Source organism: Mytilus trossulus, chromosome 9 (genome assembly GCF_036588685.1).
Source record: "Mytilus trossulus isolate FHL-02 chromosome 9, PNRI_Mtr1.1.1.hap1, whole genome shotgun sequence".
In the NCBI taxonomy this organism is placed as follows: Eukaryota; Metazoa; Mollusca; class Bivalvia; order Mytilida; family Mytilidae; genus Mytilus; species Mytilus trossulus.
Genome location: NC_086381.1, coordinates 27,640,328 through 27,663,236, shown reverse-complemented (window position 1 = coordinate 27,663,236; position 22,909 = coordinate 27,640,328). Strand labels below are relative to the sequence as shown.

The window sequence follows — 22,909 nt, the reverse complement described above, 5'->3', positions numbered from 1 at the left end:
TTTTCTTTAAACTAATTGTTTTTATATTGCAATTGCACATTGTTAACTCCTGCTTATGTATGCAGTGTGATATGTTCTTGTATTTTAAGTAAAAGGAAATAAATCTCTTTCACATTGGAAAATATAAGAAGTATTAATTGATGATGGAGATCATTAGTTATTTGGTCCATCTCTTATAATCTTTGTATTTTTATTTGTATACAGTTTGAAATATTTTATTTTCATATATTTTCAGAGCTTCAGTCAAAAAGTGGATTGAAAGTGTACAGAATTCCTACAGAGTTACCTCCCGGATTTAGACGAAAACAACCAATCAGGTCCAACCTATCAAAAATTCAGTGGTATTTCTTTTAGGGCCGCGTTCATCAGATATATAGCATAATTTGGATATAGTTGTCATTCGTTTTATCGAACTTCAAAAAGCAAACAACATGTCAGGAAGAGGTAAAGGAGGAAAAGGTCTAGGTAAAGGAGGCGCCAAACGTCACAGGAAGGTGTTGCGTGATAATATCCAAGGTATCACCAAACCAGCAATCCGTCGTTTAGCAAGACGAGGTGGTGTCAAACGTATCTCTGGTCTTATCTACGAAGAAACACGTGGTGTCTTGAAAGTCTTTTTGGAAAATGTCATCCGTGATGCTGTCACATACACTGAGCACGCAAAGAGGAAGACTGTCACCGCCATGGATGTTGTCTACGCCCTGAAACGTCAAGGCCGTACCCTTTACGGATTCGGAGGTTAAACAGCCAGCTGAAAAATACAAATACAACGGCCCTTTTCAGGGCCACCAACATATTTCAAAAAGAATCTGCCTTTGTTGTACTTAAAATGAAAACCATAGCTTTCTCCTGTCCAACTTTCTTTACTTTCCTTTTTCTTTTATTCGTTTATTTTTTTTAATTTCTTTTCACTTTTTTTATTTAAGCCTATTAAAAAAAGACCAGCAAGACTTTGGATACAATATGATTCCTGATTTTTTTAATGTAAATAAAATTATTCTTTATTTCATATATATTCTTTTATGTAAAAGATATATTGCTGAATTTTTCTCCATTGTCAAACTCTAGTTATATTGTTTTTATATCCTAAAACAATCCCCCTCCCCCTTTTTTCTCTCTGTCGACGTATGTGTGAATTTAATCTGTTCGTGATATTTTTTTATATAATGTTTCAATACATATTCAAGTATAGTTCGATTCTAGACCCCCTCCCCCCCCCAAAAAAAAGAGGGAAGAAATGTATAACCCGTGAAAAGGTTAAATTCTGGTGTATGTATATTTTTTCAAATCGGCTAATAAAATGAAGAATAAAGAAGAGAAAAAAAGAAAGAAAGAAAGAAAGAAAGAAAGACAAAAAGACAGAATTCAGATATAAACAAATTTGTCATTTTGGGGTGGGACACAGCTTCATTTAGAAGTTTGTTATGTACAACAATAATAAGACTCTTTTTGAAAAATATTGGTGGCCCTGAAAAGGGCCGTTTGTGAAGTTAAACTTCTCGTTGTTTACTTGCTGCTGGTGTACTTTGTGACGGCTTTGGTACCTTCACTGACAGCGTGCTTGGCCAATTCACCGGGTAAGAGCAGACGAACTGCAGTCTGGATCTCCCGAGATGTGATGGTAGATCTCTTGTTGTAGTGAGCGAGACGGGAAGCTTCTGCAGCGATTCTCTCAAAGATATCGTTGACAAAACTGTTCATGATAGACATAGCCTTTGAGGATACTCCAGTGTCTGGGTGAACCTGTCTCAAGACTTTGTAGATGTAGATGGCATAGGATTCTCTCCTCTTCCTCCTCCTTTTCTTGTCACCGCCGGGTCTGGCAGTCTTTGCCTTTGTTACGGCCTTTTTGGCTCCTTTGGTTCCAACTTTTGGTGGCATTTTGAAAGATGTATACTCTCTGAAATGTAATCAGTGAATGATGGCCGTTAATAAAAATTTCTATTTATACTCGGCTAAACGGATTGAAAGTTTTTACTTAACGCGAACTTCGGAGAGAGCACCCTTCTAACATTCAACCCTAACTACCTGGAAGAAGCGATGATTTGATTGGTTTAGAACTGAAACATCTTTCAATCCGTTTTGCGGGTATAAATAGTAAAATACCACCTAACTGGATAATCATTGTTTATACTTGTTCAAGTCAAACAACGTATTAAATCAAAATGTCAGGACGAGGAAAAGGAGGAAAAGCAAAAGCAAAGGCAAAGTCTAGGTCATCCCGTGCCGGACTTCAGTTCCCAGTAGGTCGTATCCACAGACTTTTGAGGAAAGGAAACTACGCCGAGAGAGTTGGTGCCGGAGCACCAGTCTACCTTGCCGCTGTCTTGGAATACTTAGCAGCTGAGGTTTTGGAGTTGGCAGGAAATGCTGCCCGTGACAACAAGAAGAGCAGAATCATCCCCCGTCATCTCCAGTTGGCCATCAGAAACGACGAAGAATTGAACAAACTTCTCTCTGGTGTAACCATTGCACAAGGTGGTGTTTTACCAAACATCCAGGCTGTACTTCTGCCAAAGAAGACACAGAAAGCTGCCAAGTAAAGTCAACACTACAGAAACTTCACTTACAACGGCCCTTTTCAGGGCCACCAACATTTTTCAAAAAGAATCTGACTTTGTTGTACAATTTAGTTGAATGCAGAAAGCAATCTCAAACATAGCTCACTCCCTCCATTTCTCTTGTCTTTATCTCTTTATTTTTCCTTTTCTTTATAAACAGCATACAGATGTCTACTTTCTAATTATATATATAACAATATTTGATGTGGAAAAAAAATGAAGAACAGTACGAGTTTCTTTTTTTCCCCTATAAAAGTCCAAGAAAATAAACGAACTATATAACGTAGATTCGATGAAAATGCGCAAGCACGAGAGGAAGAAAAACTCATAGTTGTTAGTGGTCAATGTTGCATATTTTTTTGGTGTAAATTAAGTTGCAGTCCTATATATTATACTATATAAGCACACACAATACAATCTATGACCTTATTTTTATATAATATATATTCGTTCGTTCGTTGTCTGTCTAACTGTGATCTATGTGAATTCTTTTCTTCCTCTTCTGCTGTCACATTCTCTTAGATATATAATATATATTTTGTGTTCCTATACAAAGTACTTATGCGTATGTTTATAGTTGTGTAGATTATTTTTTAGCTCAAATCCTTTGTATTTGCAAAATTCGTATATAAACAATAAAGAATACTTCAACAATGTGCAAGTTTCACAGTATGCGTGCAGTATACTATATAGAGAATATCATGGCTTTACATGATACAGAGACTAGAGAATACAGAGACTGTATAGCTAGAGAGAACACAAAGACTATAGAGAGGATAAAAAGTGTTCTCTTTGTTTTAAGACACTGAGACGAGTGACAATTGTGTACTATAGTAAGCATGTCTATACGAGAAACTAAGAAAACGGCTGCATTTCTATACCACTGGCTATTGATGAAAATGGATGGATGATGTTTTTTTTCTCTTTTTTCTTCTTCTATTTTGCTCTTTAATTTACATTTCCTGTCAATTATTAATTTCGTGTCAGACTGTTGATTAAACAATTATTTATTATTTGAATAAAGATTATTATTAAGTTCTGCATTACTCTTGATTATTATTTTTTTTGGTCTTATGTCAAATTTTCGCTGACACTATCAGAATAGAAACAAATTGTGCCAATTGTTAGCTTGGGGTGAACAATCATAGCTTCAGTCCAAAAAGGGATCGAAAGCTGTGAAAGTAACTTCCAGATCAGTCCAATCATAACACAGAGATTTCAACCAATCAACGTGAGTTTTATTACCCCGAAAGGCCAATCAGTGTCGTGTTTGCAAACATTGCGGCTAGCACAAATACACTAACATTTGAAGTTTCAAAGTATTCTGTCGTGTAATCGTAGATTTTCACAGAGAACATATCGCAATGGCTCGTACAAAGCAGACCGCCCGTAAATCCACTGGAGGAAAAGCTCCAAGAAAACAACTTGCCACCAAGGCCGCCCGTAAGAGCGCACCTGCCACTGGTGGAGTAAAGAAGCCACATAGATACAGGCCAGGAACAGTCGCTCTTCGTGAGATCAGAAGATACCAGAAAAGTACTGAACTCCTCATCAGGAAACTCCCCTTCCAGAGATTAGTTCGTGAAATTGCTCAAGACTTCAAGACTGATCTACGTTTCCAGAGCTCTGCCGTTATGGCCCTCCAGGAAGCCAGTGAAGCTTACCTCGTTGGTCTTTTCGAGGACACCAACTTGTGTGCAATCCACGCCAAGAGAGTCACCATCATGCCCAAAGACATCCAGTTGGCTCGCAGAATCCGTGGAGAACGTGCTTAAACTGACCTTTACTCTATACAATAACGGCCCTTTTAAGGGCCACCAATATTTTCCAAAAAGAGTCTGAATATGTTGTACATCAAAATCAAATATAGCTGAAACCCCCTCTCCACATCTTTCTTTATTCTTCTTTCTCTCCACATCTCTCTTTATTCTTCTTTCTTATTATCTTTTTTTTTTGCACTCACTTAAGATTAGACAAGTCGGGTTACTGTATTGATAGAAGAAAAATATAGAGAAACTTATTTCATAACATGCAAAGAAGAGAAATAAAAGGATAAATAGAGATAGAGAGACATACATATTTTTTATTTATCTAATTCTTCCAAATCCTTCGGAAAAAACAAGAATGTTATACATTTTCTGGTATACCCTCCTGAAAAAATTAACATACATGTATACATTTAAATAAAAAAAAGGTAAGAAAAAACATACTCCAAGAACAATACAATCCATCTTCTAATTACAGAATTATTAAAATGTATTTCTTTCTAATTTCTGTGGTTATATTTTTCTCTAAATTGCATTTTTCTCGGTCTTATTTTCTCACTTATTTTTTAGATGCTTTTTTTATGTATTTTTTACTCATATTGTGTATTCTACTGTGACAACATGAGAAGAATCAATTATTTTATATTTCTGAAATATATTTTCGGTACGGGTCCAAGTAGTCCACCTTAAATTCTCATTGAAAACTTTGTCTCCATCAATTGTGTGTTACAGAAAGAAGTTTTTCTTGAATACCTTTATTTTGTGCTTAAAATGCATCTATTTTGGGTGCTCTATGTGCCTTATAAATGATGTGAACATGTGTGCGGATGAATCTTTTTTTCCCATTGGTGGAGAAAAATAGACAAGGCGCAATAATTCATTCATTCAATGATGTACCAATTGTGGTATTTAAAAAGTGAGGCTGCACTGTGTACATTTCAAAAACCTATGACTACATGTATAAAGTAGCTGCTAAATTTAGAAAGATTCCTAATTAGTTGTTAAAAGATGAGCATTGATTGTATACATGTAATAATAACATGTTTGAAATGTGAATTTCCCGGGACATCTTTATTGAAACTGGTAAAGGTGATTTTGAGAAAAATTATCATGCACACCTGTTTTTATTTACAAATCTATCTGTCCATGCTTAAATAACTGACTGGTATGCTGTAGTTTAGTTTTTACTCTTTTACTCTCTTAAGTCTGCAGAGTGGACTATCTCTGAAACTGTATCTTTTGAACAAGAAAAATACTGTATAAAAAGATTTTCTTTAAACTAATTGTTTTTATATTGCAATTGCACATTGTTAACTCCTGCTTATGTATGCAGTGTGATATGTTCTTGTATTTTAAGTAAAAGGAAATAAATCTCTTTCACATTGGAAAATATAAGAAGTATTAATTGATGATGGAGATCATTAGTTATTTGGTCCATCTCTTATAATCTTTGTATTTTTATTTGTATACAGTTTGAAATATTTTATTTTCATATATTTTCAGAGCTTCAGTCAAAAAGTGGATTGAAAGTGTACAGAATTCCTACAGAGTTACCTCCCGGATTTAGACGAAAACAACCAATCAGGTCCAACCTATCAAAAATTCAGTGGTATTTCTTTTAGGGCCGCGTTCATCAGATATATAGCATAATTTGGATATAGTTGTCATTCGTTTTATCGAACTTCAAAAAGCAAACAACATGTCAGGAAGAGGTAAAGGAGGAAAAGGTCTAGGTAAAGGAGGCGCCAAACGTCACAGGAAGGTGTTGCGTGATAATATCCAAGGTATCACCAAACCAGCAATCCGTCGTTTAGCAAGACGAGGTGGTGTCAAACGTATCTCTGGTCTTATCTACGAAGAAACACGTGGTGTCTTGAAAGTCTTTTTGGAAAATGTCATCCGTGATGCTGTCACATACACTGAGCACGCAAAGAGGAAGACTGTCACCGCCATGGATGTTGTCTACGCCCTGAAACGTCAAGGCCGTACCCTTTACGGATTCGGAGGTTAAACAGCCAGCTGAAAAATACAAATACAACGGCCCTTTTCAGGGCCACCAACATATTTCAAAAAGAATCTGCCTTTGTTGTACTTAAAATGAAAACCATAGCTTTCTCCTGTCCAACTTTCTTTACTTTCCTTTTTCTTTTATTCGTTTATTTTTTTTAATTTCTTTTCACTTTTTTTATTTAAGCCTATTAAAAAAAGACCAGCAAGACTTTGGATACAATATGATTCCTGATTTTTTTAATGTAAATAAAATTATTCTTTATTTCATATATATTCTTTTATGTAAAAGATATATTGCTGAATTTTTCTCCATTGTCAAACTCTAGTTATATTGTTTTTATATCCTAAAACAATCCCCCTCCCCCTTTTTTCTCTCTGTCGACGTATGTGTGAATTTAATCTGTTCGTGATATTTTTTTATATAATGTTTCAATACATATTCAAGTATAGTTCGATTCTAGACCCCCTCCCCCCCCCAAAAAAAAGAGGGAAGAAATGTATAACCCGTGAAAAGGTTAAATTCTGGTGTATGTATATTTTTTCAAATCGGCTAATAAAATGAAGAATAAAGAAGAGAAAAAAAGAAAGAAAGAAAGAAAGAAAGAAAGACAAAAAGACAGAATTCAGATATAAACAAATTTGTCATTTTGGGGTGGGACACAGCTTCATTTAGAAGTTTGTTATGTACAACAATAATAAGACTCTTTTTGAAAAATATTGGTGGCCCTGAAAAGGGCCGTTTGTGAAGTTAAACTTCTCGTTGTTTACTTGCTGCTGGTGTACTTTGTGACGGCTTTGGTACCTTCACTGACAGCGTGCTTGGCCAATTCACCGGGTAAGAGCAGACGAACTGCAGTCTGGATCTCCCGAGATGTGATGGTAGATCTCTTGTTGTAGTGAGCGAGACGGGAAGCTTCTGCAGCGATTCTCTCAAAGATATCGTTGACAAAACTGTTCATGATAGACATAGCCTTTGAGGATACTCCAGTGTCTGGGTGAACCTGTCTCAAGACTTTGTAGATGTAGATGGCATAGGATTCTCTCCTCTTCCTCCTCCTTTTCTTGTCACCGCCGGGTCTGGCAGTCTTTGCCTTTGTTACGGCCTTTTTGGCTCCTTTGGTTCCAACTTTTGGTGGCATTTTGAAAGATGTATACTCTCTGAAATGTAATCAGTGAATGATGGCCGTTAATAAAAATTTCTATTTATACTCGGCTAAACGGATTGAAAGTTTTTACTTAACGCGAACTTCGGAGAGAGCACCCTTCTAACATTCAACCCTAACTACCTGGAAGAAGCGATGATTTGATTGGTTTAGAACTGAAACATCTTTCAATCCGTTTTGCGGGTATAAATAGTAAAATACCACCTAACTGGATAATTTTACAGTCAAGGTCGTTAAACACTTCCATATATACTGGATAATCATTGTTTATACTTGTTCAAGTCAAACAACGTATTAAATCAAAATGTCAGGACGAGGAAAAGGAGGAAAAGCAAAAGCAAAGGCAAAGTCTAGGTCATCCCGTGCCGGACTTCAGTTCCCAGTAGGTCGTATCCACAGACTTTTGAGGAAAGGAAACTACGCCGAGAGAGTTGGTGCCGGAGCACCAGTCTACCTTGCCGCTGTCTTGGAATACTTAGCAGCTGAGGTTTTGGAGTTGGCAGGAAATGCTGCCCGTGACAACAAGAAGAGCAGAATCATCCCCCGTCATCTCCAGTTGGCCATCAGAAACGACGAAGAATTGAACAAACTTCTCTCTGGTGTAACCATTGCACAAGGTGGTGTTTTACCAAACATCCAGGCTGTACTTCTGCCAAAGAAGACACAGAAAGCTGCCAAGTAAAGTCAACACTACAGAAACTTCACTTACAACGGCCCTTTTCAGGGCCACCAACATTTTTCAAAAAGAATCTGACTTTGTTGTACAATTTAGTTGAATGCAGAAAGCAATCTCAAACATAGCTCACTCCCTCCATTTCTCTTGTCTTTATCTCTTTATTTTTCCTTTTCTTTATAAACAGCATACAGATGTCTACTTTCTAATTATATATATAACAATATTTGATGTGGAAAAAAAATGAAGAACAGTACGAGTTTCTTTTTTTCCCCTATAAAAGTCCAAGAAAATAAACGAACTATATAACGTAGATTCGATGAAAATGCGCAAGCACGAGAGGAAGAAAAACTCATAGTTGTTAGTGGTCAATGTTGCATATTTTTTTGGTGTAAATTAAGTTGCAGTCCTATATATTATACTATATAAGCACACACAATACAATCTATGACCTTATTTTTATATAATATATATTCGTTCGTTCGTTGTCTGTCTAACTGTGATCTATGTGAATTCTTTTCTTCCTCTTCTGCTGTCACATTCTCTTAGATATATAATATATATTTTGTGTTCCTATACAAAGTACTTATGCGTATGTTTATAGTTGTGTAGATTATTTTTTAGCTCAAATCCTTTGTATTTGCAAAATTCGTATATAAACAATAAAGAATACTTCAACAATGTGCAAGTTTCACAGTATGCGTGCAGTATACTATATAGAGAATATCATGGCTTTACATGATACAGAGACTAGAGAATACAGAGACTGTATAGCTAGAGAGAACACAAAGACTATAGAGAGGATAAAAAGTGTTCTCTTTGTTTTAAGACACTGAGACGAGTGACAATTGTGTACTATAGTAAGCATGTCTATACGAGAAACTAAGAAAACGGCTGCATTTCTATACCACTGGCTATTGATGAAAATGGATGGATGATGTTTTTTTTCTCTTTTTTCTTCTTCTATTTTGCTCTTTAATTTACATTTCCTGTCAATTATTAATTTCGTGTCAGACTGTTGATTAAACAATTATTTATTATTTGAATAAAGATTATTATTAAGTTCTGCATTACTCTTGATTATTATTTTTTTTGGTCTTATGTCAAATTTTCGCTGACACTATCAGAATAGAAACAAATTGTGCCAATTGTTAGCTTGGGGTGAACAATCATAGCTTCAGTCCAAAAAGGGATCGAAAGCTGTGAAAGTAACTTCCAGATCAGTCCAATCATAACACAGAGATTTCAACCAATCAACGTGAGTTTTATTACCCCGAAAGGCCAATCAGTGTCGTGTTTGCAAACATTGCGGCTAGCACAAATACACTAACATTTGAAGTTTCAAAGTATTCTGTCGTGTAATCGTAGATTTTCACAGAGAACATATCGCAATGGCTCGTACAAAGCAGACCGCCCGTAAATCCACTGGAGGAAAAGCTCCAAGAAAACAACTTGCCACCAAGGCCGCCCGTAAGAGCGCACCTGCCACTGGTGGAGTAAAGAAGCCACATAGATACAGGCCAGGAACAGTCGCTCTTCGTGAGATCAGAAGATACCAGAAAAGTACTGAACTCCTCATCAGGAAACTCCCCTTCCAGAGATTAGTTCGTGAAATTGCTCAAGACTTCAAGACTGATCTACGTTTCCAGAGCTCTGCCGTTATGGCCCTCCAGGAAGCCAGTGAAGCTTACCTCGTTGGTCTTTTCGAGGACACCAACTTGTGTGCAATCCACGCCAAGAGAGTCACCATCATGCCCAAAGACATCCAGTTGGCTCGCAGAATCCGTGGAGAACGTGCTTAAACTGACCTTTACTCTATACAATAACGGCCCTTTTAAGGGCCACCAATATTTTCCAAAAAGAGTCTGAATATGTTGTACATCAAAATCAAATATAGCTGAAACCCCCTCTCCACATCTTTCTTTATTCTTCTTTCTCTCCACATCTCTCTTTATTCTTCTTTCTTATTATCTTTTTTTTTTGCACTCACTTAAGATTAGACAAGTCGGGTTACTGTATTGATAGAAGAAAAATATAGAGAAACTTATTTCATAACATGCAAAGAAGAGAAATAAAAGGATAAATAGAGATAGAGAGACATACATATTTTTTATTTATCTAATTCTTCCAAATCCTTCGGAAAAAACAAGAATGTTATACATTTTCTGGTATACCCTCCTGAAAAAATTAACATACATGTATACATTTAAATAAAAAAAAGGTAAGAAAAAACATACTCCAAGAACAATACAATCCATCTTCTAATTACAGAATTATTAAAATGTATTTCTTTCTAATTTCTGTGGTTATATTTTTCTCTAAATTGCATTTTTCTCGGTCTTATTTTCTCACTTATTTTTTAGATGCTTTTTTTATGTATTTTTTACTCATATTGTGTATTCTACTGTGACAACATGAGAAGAATCAATTATTTTATATTTCTGAAATATATTTTCGGTACGGGTCCAAGTAGTCCACCTTAAATTCTCATTGAAAACTTTGTCTCCATCAATTGTGTGTTACAGAAAGAAGTTTTTCTTGAATACCTTTATTTTGTGCTTAAAATGCATCTATTTTGGGTGCTCTATGTGCCTTATAAATGATGTGAACATGTGTGCGGATGAATCTTTTTTTCCCATTGGTGGAGAAAAATAGACAAGGCGCAATAATTCATTCATTCAATGATGTACCAATTGTGGTATTTAAAAAGTGAGGCTGCACTGTGTACATTTCAAAAACCTATGACTACATGTATAAAGTAGCTGCTAAATTTAGAAAGATTCCTAATTAGTTGTTAAAAGATGAGCATTGATTGTATACATGTAATAATAACATGTTTGAAATGTGAATTTCCCGGGACATCTTTATTGAAACTGGTAAAGGTGATTTTGAGAAAAATTATCATGCACACCTGTTTTTATTTACAAATCTATCTGTCCATGCTTAAATAACTGACTGGTATGCTGTAGTTTAGTTTTTACTCTTTTACTCTCTTAAGTCTGCAGAGTGGACTATCTCTGAAACTGTATCTTTTGAACAAGAAAAATACTGTATAAAAAGATTTTCTTTAAACTAATTGTTTTTATATTGCAATTGCACATTGTTAACTCCTGCTTATGTATGCAGTGTGATATGTTCTTGTATTTTAAGTAAAAGGAAATAAATCTCTTTCACATTGGAAAATATAAGAAGTATTAATTGATGATGGAGATCATTAGTTATTTGGTCCATCTCTTATAATCTTTGTATTTTTATTTGTATACAGTTTGAAATATTTTATTTTCATATATTTTCAGAGCTTCAGTCAAAAAGTGGATTGAAAGTGTACAGAATTCCTACAGAGTTACCTCCCGGATTTAGACGAAAACAACCAATCAGGTCCAACCTATCAAAAATTCAGTGGTATTTCTTTTAGGGCCGCGTTCATCAGATATATAGCATAATTTGGATATAGTTGTCATTCGTTTTATCGAACTTCAAAAAGCAAACAACATGTCAGGAAGAGGTAAAGGAGGAAAAGGTCTAGGTAAAGGAGGCGCCAAACGTCACAGGAAGGTGTTGCGTGATAATATCCAAGGTATCACCAAACCAGCAATCCGTCGTTTAGCAAGACGAGGTGGTGTCAAACGTATCTCTGGTCTTATCTACGAAGAAACACGTGGTGTCTTGAAAGTCTTTTTGGAAAATGTCATCCGTGATGCTGTCACATACACTGAGCACGCAAAGAGGAAGACTGTCACCGCCATGGATGTTGTCTACGCCCTGAAACGTCAAGGCCGTACCCTTTACGGATTCGGAGGTTAAACAGCCAGCTGAAAAATACAAATACAACGGCCCTTTTCAGGGCCACCAACATATTTCAAAAAGAATCTGCCTTTGTTGTACTTAAAATGAAAACCATAGCTTTCTCCTGTCCAACTTTCTTTACTTTCCTTTTTCTTTTATTCGTTTATTTTTTTTAATTTCTTTTCACTTTTTTTATTTAAGCCTATTAAAAAAAGACCAGCAAGACTTTGGATACAATATGATTCCTGATTTTTTTAATGTAAATAAAATTATTCTTTATTTCATATATATTCTTTTATGTAAAAGATATATTGCTGAATTTTTCTCCATTGTCAAACTCTAGTTATATTGTTTTTATATCCTAAAACAATCCCCCTCCCCCTTTTTTCTCTCTGTCGACGTATGTGTGAATTTAATCTGTTCGTGATATTTTTTTATATAATGTTTCAATACATATTCAAGTATAGTTCGATTCTAGACCCCCTCCCCCCCCCAAAAAAAAGAGGGAAGAAATGTATAACCCGTGAAAAGGTTAAATTCTGGTGTATGTATATTTTTTCAAATCGGCTAATAAAATGAAGAATAAAGAAGAGAAAAAAAGAAAGAAAGAAAGAAAGAAAGAAAGACAAAAAGACAGAATTCAGATATAAACAAATTTGTCATTTTGGGGTGGGACACAGCTTCATTTAGAAGTTTGTTATGTACAACAATAATAAGACTCTTTTTGAAAAATATTGGTGGCCCTGAAAAGGGCCGTTTGTGAAGTTAAACTTCTCGTTGTTTACTTGCTGCTGGTGTACTTTGTGACGGCTTTGGTACCTTCACTGACAGCGTGCTTGGCCAATTCACCGGGTAAGAGCAGACGAACTGCAGTCTGGATCTCCCGAGATGTGATGGTAGATCTCTTGTTGTAGTGAGCGAGACGGGAAGCTTCTGCAGCGATTCTCTCAAAGATATCGTTGACAAAACTGTTCATGATAGACATAGCCTTTGAGGATACTCCAGTGTCTGGGTGAACCTGTCTCAAGACTTTGTAGATGTAGATGGCATAGGATTCTCTCCTCTTCCTCCTCCTTTTCTTGTCACCGCCGGGTCTGGCAGTCTTTGCCTTTGTTACGGCCTTTTTGGCTCCTTTGGTTCCAACTTTTGGTGGCATTTTGAAAGATGTATACTCTCTGAAATGTAATCAGTGAATGATGGCCGTTAATAAAAATTTCTATTTATACTCGGCTAAACGGATTGAAAGTTTTTACTTAACGCGAACTTCGGAGAGAGCACCCTTCTAACATTCAACCCTAACTACCTGGAAGAAGCGATGATTTGATTGGTTTAGAACTGAAACATCTTTCAATCCGTTTTGCGGGTATAAATAGTAAAATACCACCTAACTGGATAATCATTGTTTATACTTGTTCAAGTCAAACAACGTATTAAATCAAAATGTCAGGACGAGGAAAAGGAGGAAAAGCAAAAGCAAAGGCAAAGTCTAGGTCATCCCGTGCCGGACTTCAGTTCCCAGTAGGTCGTATCCACAGACTTTTGAGGAAAGGAAACTACGCCGAGAGAGTTGGTGCCGGAGCACCAGTCTACCTTGCCGCTGTCTTGGAATACTTAGCAGCTGAGGTTTTGGAGTTGGCAGGAAATGCTGCCCGTGACAACAAGAAGAGCAGAATCATCCCCCGTCATCTCCAGTTGGCCATCAGAAACGACGAAGAATTGAACAAACTTCTCTCTGGTGTAACCATTGCACAAGGTGGTGTTTTACCAAACATCCAGGCTGTACTTCTGCCAAAGAAGACACAGAAAGCTGCCAAGTAAAGTCAACACTACAGAAACTTCACTTACAACGGCCCTTTTCAGGGCCACCAACATTTTTCAAAAAGAATCTGACTTTGTTGTACAATTTAGTTGAATGCAGAAAGCAATCTCAAACATAGCTCACTCCCTCCATTTCTCTTGTCTTTATCTCTTTATTTTTCCTTTTCTTTATAAACAGCATACAGATGTCTACTTTCTAATTATATATATAACAATATTTGATGTGGAAAAAAAATGAAGAACAGTACGAGTTTCTTTTTTTCCCCTATAAAAGTCCAAGAAAATAAACGAACTATATAACGTAGATTCGATGAAAATGCGCAAGCACGAGAGGAAGAAAAACTCATAGTTGTTAGTGGTCAATGTTGCATATTTTTTTGGTGTAAATTAAGTTGCAGTCCTATATATTATACTATATAAGCACACACAATACAATCTATGACCTTATTTTTATATAATATATATTCGTTCGTTCGTTGTCTGTCTAACTGTGATCTATGTGAATTCTTTTCTTCCTCTTCTGCTGTCACATTCTCTTAGATATATAATATATATTTTGTGTTCCTATACAAAGTACTTATGCGTATGTTTATAGTTGTGTAGATTATTTTTTAGCTCAAATCCTTTGTATTTGCAAAATTCGTATATAAACAATAAAGAATACTTCAACAATGTGCAAGTTTCACAGTATGCGTGCAGTATACTATATAGAGAATATCATGGCTTTACATGATACAGAGACTAGAGAATACAGAGACTGTATAGCTAGAGAGAACACAAAGACTATAGAGAGGATAAAAAGTGTTCTCTTTGTTTTAAGACACTGAGACGAGTGACAATTGTGTACTATAGTAAGCATGTCTATACGAGAAACTAAGAAAACGGCTGCATTTCTATACCACTGGCTATTGATGAAAATGGATGGATGATGTTTTTTTTCTCTTTTTTCTTCTTCTATTTTGCTCTTTAATTTACATTTCCTGTCAATTATTAATTTCGTGTCAGACTGTTGATTAAACAATTATTTATTATTTGAATAAAGATTATTATTAAGTTCTGCATTACTCTTGATTATTATTTTTTTTGGTCTTATGTCAAATTTTCGCTGACACTATCAGAATAGAAACAAATTGTGCCAATTGTTAGCTTGGGGTGAACAATCATAGCTTCAGTCCAAAAAGGGATCGAAAGCTGTGAAAGTAACTTCCAGATCAGTCCAATCATAACACAGAGATTTCAACCAATCAACGTGAGTTTTATTACCCCGAAAGGCCAATCAGTGTCGTGTTTGCAAACATTGCGGCTAGCACAAATACACTAACATTTGAAGTTTCAAAGTATTCTGTCGTGTAATCGTAGATTTTCACAGAGAACATATCGCAATGGCTCGTACAAAGCAGACCGCCCGTAAATCCACTGGAGGAAAAGCTCCAAGAAAACAACTTGCCACCAAGGCCGCCCGTAAGAGCGCACCTGCCACTGGTGGAGTAAAGAAGCCACATAGATACAGGCCAGGAACAGTCGCTCTTCGTGAGATCAGAAGATACCAGAAAAGTACTGAACTCCTCATCAGGAAACTCCCCTTCCAGAGATTAGTTCGTGAAATTGCTCAAGACTTCAAGACTGATCTACGTTTCCAGAGCTCTGCCGTTATGGCCCTCCAGGAAGCCAGTGAAGCTTACCTCGTTGGTCTTTTCGAGGACACCAACTTGTGTGCAATCCACGCCAAGAGAGTCACCATCATGCCCAAAGACATCCAGTTGGCTCGCAGAATCCGTGGAGAACGTGCTTAAACTGACCTTTACTCTATACAATAACGGCCCTTTTAAGGGCCACCAATATTTTCCAAAAAGAGTCTGAATATGTTGTACATCAAAATCAAATATAGCTGAAACCCCCTCTCCACATCTTTCTTTATTCTTCTTTCTCTCCACATCTCTCTTTATTCTTCTTTCTTATTATCTTTTTTTTTTGCACTCACTTAAGATTAGACAAGTCGGGTTACTGTATTGATAGAAGAAAAATATAGAGAAACTTATTTCATAACATGCAAAGAAGAGAAATAAAAGGATAAATAGAGATAGAGAGACATACATATTTTTTATTTATCTAATTCTTCCAAATCCTTCGGAAAAAACAAGAATGTTATACATTTTCTGGTATACCCTCCTGAAAAAATTAACATACATGTATACATTTAAATAAAAAAAAGGTAAGAAAAAACATACTCCAAGAACAATACAATCCATCTTCTAATTACAGAATTATTAAAATGTATTTCTTTCTAATTTCTGTGGTTATATTTTTCTCTAAATTGCATTTTTCTCGGTCTTATTTTCTCACTTATTTTTTAGATGCTTTTTTTATGTATTTTTTACTCATATTGTGTATTCTACTGTGACAACATGAGAAGAATCAATTATTTTATATTTCTGAAATATATTTTCGGTACGGGTCCAAGTAGTCCACCTTAAATTCTCATTGAAAACTTTGTCTCCATCAATTGTGTGTTACAGAAAGAAGTTTTTCTTGAATACCTTTATTTTGTGCTTAAAATGCATCTATTTTGGGTGCTCTATGTGCCTTATAAATGATGTGAACATGTGTGCGGATGAATCTTTTTTTCCCATTGGTGGAGAAAAATAGACAAGGCGCAATAATTCATTCATTCAATGATGTACCAATTGTGGTATTTAAAAAGTGAGGCTGCACTGTGTACATTTCAAAAACCTATGACTACATGTATAAAGTAGCTGCTAAATTTAGAAAGATTCCTAATTAGTTGTTAAAAGATGAGCATTGATTGTATACATGTAATAATAACATGTTTGAAATGTGAATTTCCCGGGACATCTTTATTGAAACTGGTAAAGGTGATTTTGAGAAAAATTATCATGCACACCTGTTTTTATTTACAAATCTATCTGTCCATGCTTAAATAACTGACTGGTATGCTGTAGTTTAGTTTTTACTCTTTTACTCTCTTAAGTCTGCAGAGTGGACTATCTCTGAAACTGTATCTTTTGAACAAGAAAAATACTGTATAAAAAGATTTTCTTTAAACTAATTGTTTTTATATTGCAATTGCACATTGTTAACTCCTGCTTATGTATGCAGTGTGATATGTTCTTGTATTTTAAGTAAAAGGAAATAAATCTCTTTCACATTGGAAAATATAAGAAGTATTAATTGATGATGGAGATCATTAGTTATTTGGTCCATCTCTTATAATCTTTGTATTTTTATTTGTATACAGTTTGAAATATTTTATTTTCATATATTTTCAGAGCTTCAGTCAAAAAGTGGATTGAAAGTGTACAGAATTCCTACAGAGTTACCTCCCGGATTTAGACGAAAACAACCAATCAGGTCCAACCTATCAAAAATTCAGTGGTATTTCTTTTAGGGCCGCGTTCATCAGATATATAGCATAATTTGGATATAGTTGTCATTCGTTTTATCGAACTTCAAAAAGCAAACAACATGTCAGGAAGAGGTAAAGGAGGAAAAGGTCTAGGTAAAGGAGGCGCCAAACGTCACAGGAAGGTGTTGCGTGATAATATCCAAGGTATCACCAAACCAGCAATCCGTCGTTTAGCAAGACGAGGTGGTGTCAAACGTATCTCTGGTCTTATCTACGAAGAAACACGTGGTGTCTTGAAAGTCTTTTTGGAAAATGTCATCCGTGATGCTGTCACATACACTGAGCACGCAAAGAGGAAGACTGTCACCGCCATGGATGTTGTCTACGCCCTGAAACGTCAAGGCCGTACCCTTTACGGATTCGGAGGTTAAACAGCCAGCTGAAAAATACAAATACAACGGCCCTTTTCAGGGCCACCAACATATTTCAAAAAGAATCTGCCTTTGTTGTACTTAAAATGAAAACCATAGCTTTCTCCTGTCCAACTTTCTTTACTTTCCTTTTTCTTTTATTCGTTTATTTTTTTTAATTTCTTTTCACTTTTTTTATTTAAGCCTATTAAAAAAAGACCAGCAAGACTTTGGATACAATATGATTCCTGATTTTTTTAATGTAAATAAAATTATTCTTTATTTCATATATATTCTTTTATGTAAAAGATATATTGCTGAATTTTTCTCCATTGTCAAACTCTAGTTATATTGTTTTTATATCCTAAAACAATCCCCCTCCCCCTTTTTTCTCTCTGTCGACGTATGTGTGAATTTAATCTGTTCGTGATATTTTTTTATATAATGTTTCAATACATATTCAAGTATAGTTCGATTCTAGACCCCCTCCCCCCCCCAAAAAAAAGAGGGAAGAAATGTATAACCCGTGAAAAGGTTAAATTCTGGTGTATGTATATTTTTTCAAATCGGCTAATAAAATGAAGAATAAAGAAGAGAAAAAAAGAAAGAAAGAAAGAAAGAAAGAAAGACAAAAAGACAGAATTCAGATATAAACAAATTTGTCATTTTGGGGTGGGACACAGCTTCATTTAGAAGTTTGTTATGTACAACAATAATAAGACTCTTTTTGAAAAATATTGGTGGCCCTGAAAAGGGCCGTTTGTGAAGTTAAACTTCTCGTTGTTTACTTGCTGCTGGTGTACTTTGTGACGGCTTTGGTACCTTCACTGACAGCGTGCTTGGCCAATTCACCGGGTAAGAGCAGACGAACTGCAGTCTGGATCTCCCGAGATGTGATGGTAGATCTCTTGTTGTAGTGAGCGAGACGGGAAGCTTCTGCAGCGATTCTCTCAAAGATATCGTTGACAAAACTGTTCATGATAGACATAGCCTTTGAGGATACTCCAGTGTCTGGGTGAACCTGTCTCAAGACTTTGTAGATGTAGATGGCATAGGATTCTCTCCTCTTCCTCCTCCTTTTCTTGTCACCGCCGGGTCTGGCAGTCTTTGCCTTTGTTACGGCCTTTTTGGCTCCTTTGGTTCCAACTTTTGGTGGCATTTTGAAAGATGTATACTCTCTGAAATGTAATCAGTGAATGATGGCCGTTAATAAAAATTTCTATTTATACTCGGCTAAACGGATTGAAAGTTTTTACTTAACGCGAACTTCGGAGAGAGCACCCTTCTAACATTCAACCCTAACTACCTGGAAGAAGCGATGATTTGATTGGTTTAGAACTGAAACATCTTTCAATCCGTTTTGCGGGTATAAATAGTAAAATACCACCTAACTGGATAATCATTGTTTATACTTGTTCAAGTCAAACAACGTATTAAATCAAAATGTCAGGACGAGGAAAAGGAGGAAAAGCAAAAGCAAAGGCAAAGTCTAGGTCATCCCGTGCCGGACTTCAGTTCCCAGTAGGTCGTATCCACAGACTTTTGAGGAAAGGAAACTACGCCGAGAGAGTTGGTGCCGGAGCACCAGTCTACCTTGCCGCTGTCTTGGAATACTTAGCAGCTGAGGTTTTGGAGTTGGCAGGAAATGCTGCCCGTGACAACAAGAAGAGCAGAATCATCCCCCGTCATCTCCAGTTGGCCATCAGAAACGACGAAGAATTGAACAAACTTCTCTCTGGTGTAACCATTGCACAAGGTGGTGTTTTACCAAACATCCAGGCTGTACTTCTGCCAAAGAAGACACAGAAAGCTGCCAAGTAAAGTCAACACTACAGAAACTTCACTTACAACGGCCCTTTTCAGGGCCACCAACATTTTTCAAAAGAATCTGACTTTGTTGTACAATTTAGTTGAATGCAGAAAGCAATCTCAAACATAGCTCACTCCCTCCATTTCTCTTGTCTTTATCTCTTTATTTTTCCTTTTCTTTATAAACAGCATACAGATGTCTACTTTCTAATTATATATATAACAATATTTGATGTGGAAAAAAAATGAAGAACAGTACGAGTTTCTTTTTTTCCCCTATAAAAGTCCAAGAAAATAAACGAACTATATAACGTAGATTCGATGAAAATGCGCAAGCACGAGAGGAAGAAAAACTCATAGTTGTTAGTGGTCAATGTTGCATATTTTTTTGGTGTAAATTAAGTTGCAGTCCTATATATTATACTATATAAGCACACACAATACAATCTATGACCTTATTTTTATATAATATATATTCGTTCGTTCGTTGTCTGTCTAACTGTGATCTATGTGAATTCTTTTCTTCCTCTTCTGCTGTCACATTCTCTTAGATATATAATATATATTTTGTGTTCCTATACAAAGTACTTATGCGTATGTTTATAGTTGTGTAGATTATTTTTTAGCTCAAATCCTTTGTATTTGCAAAATTCGTATATAAACAATAAAGAATACTTCAACAATGTGCAAGTTTCACAGTATGCGTGCAGTATACTATATAGAGAATATCATGGCTTTACATGATACAGAGACTAGAGAATACAGAGACTGTATAGCTAGAGAGAACACAAAGACTATAGAGAGGATAAAAAGTGTTCTCTTTGTTTTAAGACACTGAGACGAGTGACAATTGTGTACTATAGTAAGCATGTCTATACGAGAAACTAAGAAAACGGCTGCATTTCTATACCACTGGCTATTGATGAAAATGGATGGATGATGTTTTTTTTCTCTTTTTTCTTCTTCTATTTTGCTCTTTAATTTACATTTCCTGTCAATTATTAATTTCGTGTCAGACTGTTGATTAAACAATTATTTATTATTTGAATAAAGATTATTATTAAGTTCTGCATTACTCTTGATTATTATTTTTTTTGGTCTTATGTCAAATTTTCGCTGACACTATCAGAATAGAAACAAATTGTGCCAATTGTTAGCTTGGGGTGAACAATCATAGCTTCAGTCCAAAAAGGGATCGAAAGCTGTGAAAGTAACTTCCAGATCAGTCCAATCATAACACAGAGATTTCAACCAATCAACGTGAGTTTTATTACCCCGAAAGGCCAATCAGTGTCGTGTTTGCAAACATTGCGGCTAGCACAAATACACTAACATTTGAAGTTTCAAAGTATTCTGTCGTGTAATCGTAGATTTTCACAGAGAACATATCGCAATGGCTCGTACAAAGCAGACCGCCCGTAAATCCACTGGAGGAAAAGCTCCAAGAAAACAACTTGCCACCAAGGCCGCCCGTAAGAGCGCACCTGCCACTGGTGGAGTAAAGAAGCCACATAGATACAGGCCAGGAACAGTCGCTCTTCGTGAGATCAGAAGATACCAGAAAAGTACTGAACTCCTCATCAGGAAACTCCCCTTCCAGAGATTAGTTCGTGAAATTGCTCAAGACTTCAAGACTGATCTACGTTTCCAGAGCTCTGCCGTTATGGCCCTCCAGGAAGCCAGTGAAGCTTACCTCGTTGGTCTTTTCGAGGACACCAACTTGTGTGCAATCCACGCCAAGAGAGTCACCATCATGCCCAAAGACATCCAGTTGGCTCGCAGAATCCGTGGAGAACGTGCTTAAACTGACCTTTACTCTATACAATAACGGCCCTTTTAAGGGCCACCAATATTTTCCAAAAAGAGTCTGAATATGTTGTACATCAAAATCAAATATAGCTGAAACCCCCTCTCCACATCTTTCTTTATTCTTCTTTCTCTCCACATCTCTCTTTATTCTTCTTTCTTATTATCTTTTTTTTTTGCACTCACTTAAGATTAGACAAGTCGGGTTACTGTATTGATAGAAGAAAAATATAGAGAAACTTATTTCATAACATGCAAAGAAGAGAAATAAAAGGATAAATAGAGATAGAGAGACATACATATTTTTTATTTATCTAATTCTTCCAAATCCTTCGGAAAAAACAAGAATGTTATACATTTTCTGGTATACCCTCCTGAAAAAATTAACATACATGTATACATTTAAATAAAAAAAAGGTAAGAAAAAACATACTCCAAGAACAATACAATCCATCTTCTAATTACAGAATTATTAAAATGTATTTCTTTCTAATTTCTGTGGTTATATTTTTCTCTAAATTGCATTTTTCTCGGTCTTATTTTCTCACTTATTTTTTAGATGCTTTTTTTATGTATTTTTTACTCATATTGTGTATTCTACTGTGACAACATGAGAAGAATCAATTATTTTATATTTCTGAAATATATTTTCGGTACGGGTCCAAGTAGTCCACCTTAAATTCTCATTGAAAACTTTGTCTCCATCAATTGTGTGTTACAGAAAGAAGTTTTTCTTGAATACCTTTATTTTGTGCTTAAAATGCATCTATTTTGGGTGCTCTATGTGCCTTATAAATGATGTGAACATGTGTGCGGATGAATCTTTTTTTCCCATTGGTGGAGAAAAATAGACAAGGCGCAATAATTCATTCATTCAATGATGTACCAATTGTGGTATTTAAAAAGTGAGGCTGCACTGTGTACATTTCAAAAACCTATGACTACATGTATAAAGTAGCTGCTAAATTTAGAAAGATTCCTAATTAGTTGTTAAAAGATGAGCATTGATTGTATACATGTAATAATAACATGTTTGAAATGTGAATTTCCCGGGACATCTTTATTGAAACTGGTAAAGGTGATTTTGAGAAAAATTATCATGCACACCTGTTTTTATTTACAAATCTATCTGTCCATGCTTAAATAACTGACTGGTATGCTGTAGTTTAGTTTTTACTCTTTTACTCTCTTAAGTCTGCAGAGTGGACTATCTCTGAAACTGTATCTTTTGAACAAGAAAAATACTGTATAAAAAGATTTTCTTTAAACTAATTGTTTTTATATTGCAATTGCACATTGTTAACTCCTGCTTATGTATGCAGTGTGATATGTTCTTGTATTTTAAGTAAAAGGAAATAAATCTCTTTCACATTGGAAAATATAAGAAGTATTAATTGATGATGGAGATCATTAGTTATTTGGTCCATCTCTTATAATCTTTGTATTTTTATTTGTATACAGTTTGAAATATTTTATTTTCATATATTTTCAGAGCTTCAGTCAAAAAGTGGATTGAAAGTGTACAGAATTCCTACAGAGTTACCTCCCGGATTTAGACGAAAACAACCAATCAGGTCCAACCTATCAAAAATTCAGTGGTATTTCTTTTAGGGCCGCGTTCATCAGATATATAGCATAATTTGGATATAGTTGTCATTCGTTTTATCGAACTTCAAAAAGCAAACAACATGTCAGGAAGAGGTAAAGGAGGAAAAGGTCTAGGTAAAGGAGGCGCCAAACGTC

At 35.6% G+C, this 22,909-nt stretch overlaps 16 protein-coding genes across 16 annotated transcripts; 12 read left to right on the top strand and 4 right to left on the bottom strand.

Annotated features, from left to right (window-relative positions):
• The first annotated feature begins 228 nt into the window (after positions 1-228).
• On the top strand, positions 229-792 carry LOC134685440 (histone H4). The gene has a single exon (XM_063545194.1). The coding sequence runs from the start codon at positions 432-434 to the stop codon at positions 741-743; it is 312 nt and encodes a 103-aa protein (XP_063401264.1). The 5' UTR covers positions 229-431; the 3' UTR covers positions 744-792.
• Positions 793-1,459: 667 nt separating this feature from the next.
• Positions 1,460-1,897, bottom strand: LOC134685436 (histone H2B-like). The gene has a single exon (XM_063545190.1). It carries the CDS (start codon positions 1,879-1,881, stop codon positions 1,507-1,509), a length of 375 nt encoding a protein of 124 aa, XP_063401260.1. The 5' UTR covers positions 1,882-1,897; the 3' UTR covers positions 1,460-1,506.
• A 206-nt stretch (positions 1,898-2,103) lies between these two features.
• Positions 2,104-2,722, top strand: LOC134685434 (histone H2A). Its single transcript, XM_063545187.1, has one exon. The coding sequence runs from the start codon at positions 2,166-2,168 to the stop codon at positions 2,541-2,543; it is 378 nt and encodes a 125-aa protein (XP_063401257.1). The 5' UTR covers positions 2,104-2,165; the 3' UTR covers positions 2,544-2,722.
• Positions 2,723-3,925: 1,203 nt separating this feature from the next.
• Positions 3,926-4,507, top strand: LOC134685427 (histone H3). The gene has a single exon (XM_063545181.1). The coding sequence runs from the start codon at positions 3,926-3,928 to the stop codon at positions 4,334-4,336; it is 411 nt and encodes a 136-aa protein (XP_063401251.1). The 3' UTR covers positions 4,337-4,507.
• Positions 4,508-5,823: 1,316 nt separating this feature from the next.
• On the top strand, positions 5,824-6,387 carry LOC134685426 (histone H4). Its single transcript, XM_063545180.1, has one exon. The coding sequence runs from the start codon at positions 6,027-6,029 to the stop codon at positions 6,336-6,338; it is 312 nt and encodes a 103-aa protein (XP_063401250.1). The 5' UTR covers positions 5,824-6,026; the 3' UTR covers positions 6,339-6,387.
• Positions 6,388-7,054: 667 nt separating this feature from the next.
• LOC134683756 (histone H2B-like) lies at positions 7,055-7,492 on the bottom strand. Its single transcript, XM_063543071.1, has one exon. It carries the CDS (start codon positions 7,474-7,476, stop codon positions 7,102-7,104), a length of 375 nt encoding a protein of 124 aa, XP_063399141.1. The 5' UTR covers positions 7,477-7,492; the 3' UTR covers positions 7,055-7,101.
• Positions 7,493-7,751: 259 nt separating this feature from the next.
• LOC134685425 (histone H2A) lies at positions 7,752-8,361 on the top strand. The gene has a single exon (XM_063545179.1). The coding sequence runs from the start codon at positions 7,805-7,807 to the stop codon at positions 8,180-8,182; it is 378 nt and encodes a 125-aa protein (XP_063401249.1). The 5' UTR covers positions 7,752-7,804; the 3' UTR covers positions 8,183-8,361.
• Positions 8,362-9,564: 1,203 nt separating this feature from the next.
• LOC134685424 (histone H3) lies at positions 9,565-10,146 on the top strand. Its single transcript, XM_063545178.1, has one exon. It carries the CDS (start codon positions 9,565-9,567, stop codon positions 9,973-9,975), a length of 411 nt encoding a protein of 136 aa, XP_063401248.1. The 3' UTR covers positions 9,976-10,146.
• A 1,316-nt stretch (positions 10,147-11,462) lies between these two features.
• LOC134685423 (histone H4) lies at positions 11,463-12,026 on the top strand. The gene has a single exon (XM_063545177.1). It carries the CDS (start codon positions 11,666-11,668, stop codon positions 11,975-11,977), a length of 312 nt encoding a protein of 103 aa, XP_063401247.1. The 5' UTR covers positions 11,463-11,665; the 3' UTR covers positions 11,978-12,026.
• Positions 12,027-12,693: 667 nt separating this feature from the next.
• LOC134685420 (histone H2B-like) lies at positions 12,694-13,131 on the bottom strand. The gene has a single exon (XM_063545173.1). It carries the CDS (start codon positions 13,113-13,115, stop codon positions 12,741-12,743), a length of 375 nt encoding a protein of 124 aa, XP_063401243.1. The 5' UTR covers positions 13,116-13,131; the 3' UTR covers positions 12,694-12,740.
• A 206-nt stretch (positions 13,132-13,337) lies between these two features.
• LOC134685419 (histone H2A) lies at positions 13,338-13,956 on the top strand. Its single transcript, XM_063545172.1, has one exon. The coding sequence runs from the start codon at positions 13,400-13,402 to the stop codon at positions 13,775-13,777; it is 378 nt and encodes a 125-aa protein (XP_063401242.1). The 5' UTR covers positions 13,338-13,399; the 3' UTR covers positions 13,778-13,956.
• A 1,203-nt stretch (positions 13,957-15,159) lies between these two features.
• On the top strand, positions 15,160-15,741 carry LOC134685417 (histone H3). Its single transcript, XM_063545170.1, has one exon. It carries the CDS (start codon positions 15,160-15,162, stop codon positions 15,568-15,570), a length of 411 nt encoding a protein of 136 aa, XP_063401240.1. The 3' UTR covers positions 15,571-15,741.
• A 1,316-nt stretch (positions 15,742-17,057) lies between these two features.
• On the top strand, positions 17,058-17,621 carry LOC134685422 (histone H4). The gene has a single exon (XM_063545176.1). It carries the CDS (start codon positions 17,261-17,263, stop codon positions 17,570-17,572), a length of 312 nt encoding a protein of 103 aa, XP_063401246.1. The 5' UTR covers positions 17,058-17,260; the 3' UTR covers positions 17,573-17,621.
• Positions 17,622-18,288: 667 nt separating this feature from the next.
• LOC134685421 (histone H2B-like) lies at positions 18,289-18,725 on the bottom strand. The gene has a single exon (XM_063545175.1). The coding sequence runs from the start codon at positions 18,708-18,710 to the stop codon at positions 18,336-18,338; it is 375 nt and encodes a 124-aa protein (XP_063401245.1). The 5' UTR covers positions 18,711-18,725; the 3' UTR covers positions 18,289-18,335.
• A 207-nt stretch (positions 18,726-18,932) lies between these two features.
• On the top strand, positions 18,933-19,372 carry LOC134685418 (histone H2A). The gene has a single exon (XM_063545171.1). The coding sequence runs from the start codon at positions 18,995-18,997 to the stop codon at positions 19,370-19,372; it is 378 nt and encodes a 125-aa protein (XP_063401241.1). The 5' UTR covers positions 18,933-18,994.
• A 1,381-nt stretch (positions 19,373-20,753) lies between these two features.
• LOC134685416 (histone H3) lies at positions 20,754-21,335 on the top strand. Its single transcript, XM_063545169.1, has one exon. The coding sequence runs from the start codon at positions 20,754-20,756 to the stop codon at positions 21,162-21,164; it is 411 nt and encodes a 136-aa protein (XP_063401239.1). The 3' UTR covers positions 21,165-21,335.
• Positions 21,336-22,909: the final 1,574 nt, after the last annotated feature.

Bases quoted from the DNA above. Each gene is read 5' to 3' on its own strand.
- LOC134685440 (XM_063545194.1), top strand. From the start codon at position 432: ATGTCAGGAAGAGGTAAAGGAGGAAAAGGTCTAGGTAAAGGAGGCGCC.
- LOC134685436 (XM_063545190.1), bottom strand. From the start codon at position 1,881: ATGCCACCAAAAGTTGGAACCAAAGGAGCCAAAAAGGCCGTAACAAAG.
- LOC134685434 (XM_063545187.1), top strand. From the start codon at position 2,166: ATGTCAGGACGAGGAAAAGGAGGAAAAGCAAAAGCAAAGGCAAAGTCT.
- LOC134685420 (XM_063545173.1), bottom strand. From the start codon at position 13,115: ATGCCACCAAAAGTTGGAACCAAAGGAGCCAAAAAGGCCGTAACAAAG.
- LOC134685417 (XM_063545170.1), top strand. From the start codon at position 15,160: ATGGCTCGTACAAAGCAGACCGCCCGTAAATCCACTGGAGGAAAAGCT.
- LOC134685418 (XM_063545171.1), top strand. From the start codon at position 18,995: ATGTCAGGACGAGGAAAAGGAGGAAAAGCAAAAGCAAAGGCAAAGTCT.
- LOC134685422 (XM_063545176.1), top strand. From the start codon at position 17,261: ATGTCAGGAAGAGGTAAAGGAGGAAAAGGTCTAGGTAAAGGAGGCGCC.
- LOC134685419 (XM_063545172.1), top strand. From the start codon at position 13,400: ATGTCAGGACGAGGAAAAGGAGGAAAAGCAAAAGCAAAGGCAAAGTCT.
- LOC134685421 (XM_063545175.1), bottom strand. From the start codon at position 18,710: ATGCCACCAAAAGTTGGAACCAAAGGAGCCAAAAAGGCCGTAACAAAG.
- LOC134685424 (XM_063545178.1), top strand. From the start codon at position 9,565: ATGGCTCGTACAAAGCAGACCGCCCGTAAATCCACTGGAGGAAAAGCT.
- LOC134685427 (XM_063545181.1), top strand. From the start codon at position 3,926: ATGGCTCGTACAAAGCAGACCGCCCGTAAATCCACTGGAGGAAAAGCT.
- LOC134685426 (XM_063545180.1), top strand. From the start codon at position 6,027: ATGTCAGGAAGAGGTAAAGGAGGAAAAGGTCTAGGTAAAGGAGGCGCC.
- LOC134685423 (XM_063545177.1), top strand. From the start codon at position 11,666: ATGTCAGGAAGAGGTAAAGGAGGAAAAGGTCTAGGTAAAGGAGGCGCC.
- LOC134685425 (XM_063545179.1), top strand. From the start codon at position 7,805: ATGTCAGGACGAGGAAAAGGAGGAAAAGCAAAAGCAAAGGCAAAGTCT.
- LOC134685416 (XM_063545169.1), top strand. From the start codon at position 20,754: ATGGCTCGTACAAAGCAGACCGCCCGTAAATCCACTGGAGGAAAAGCT.
- LOC134683756 (XM_063543071.1), bottom strand. From the start codon at position 7,476: ATGCCACCAAAAGTTGGAACCAAAGGAGCCAAAAAGGCCGTAACAAAG.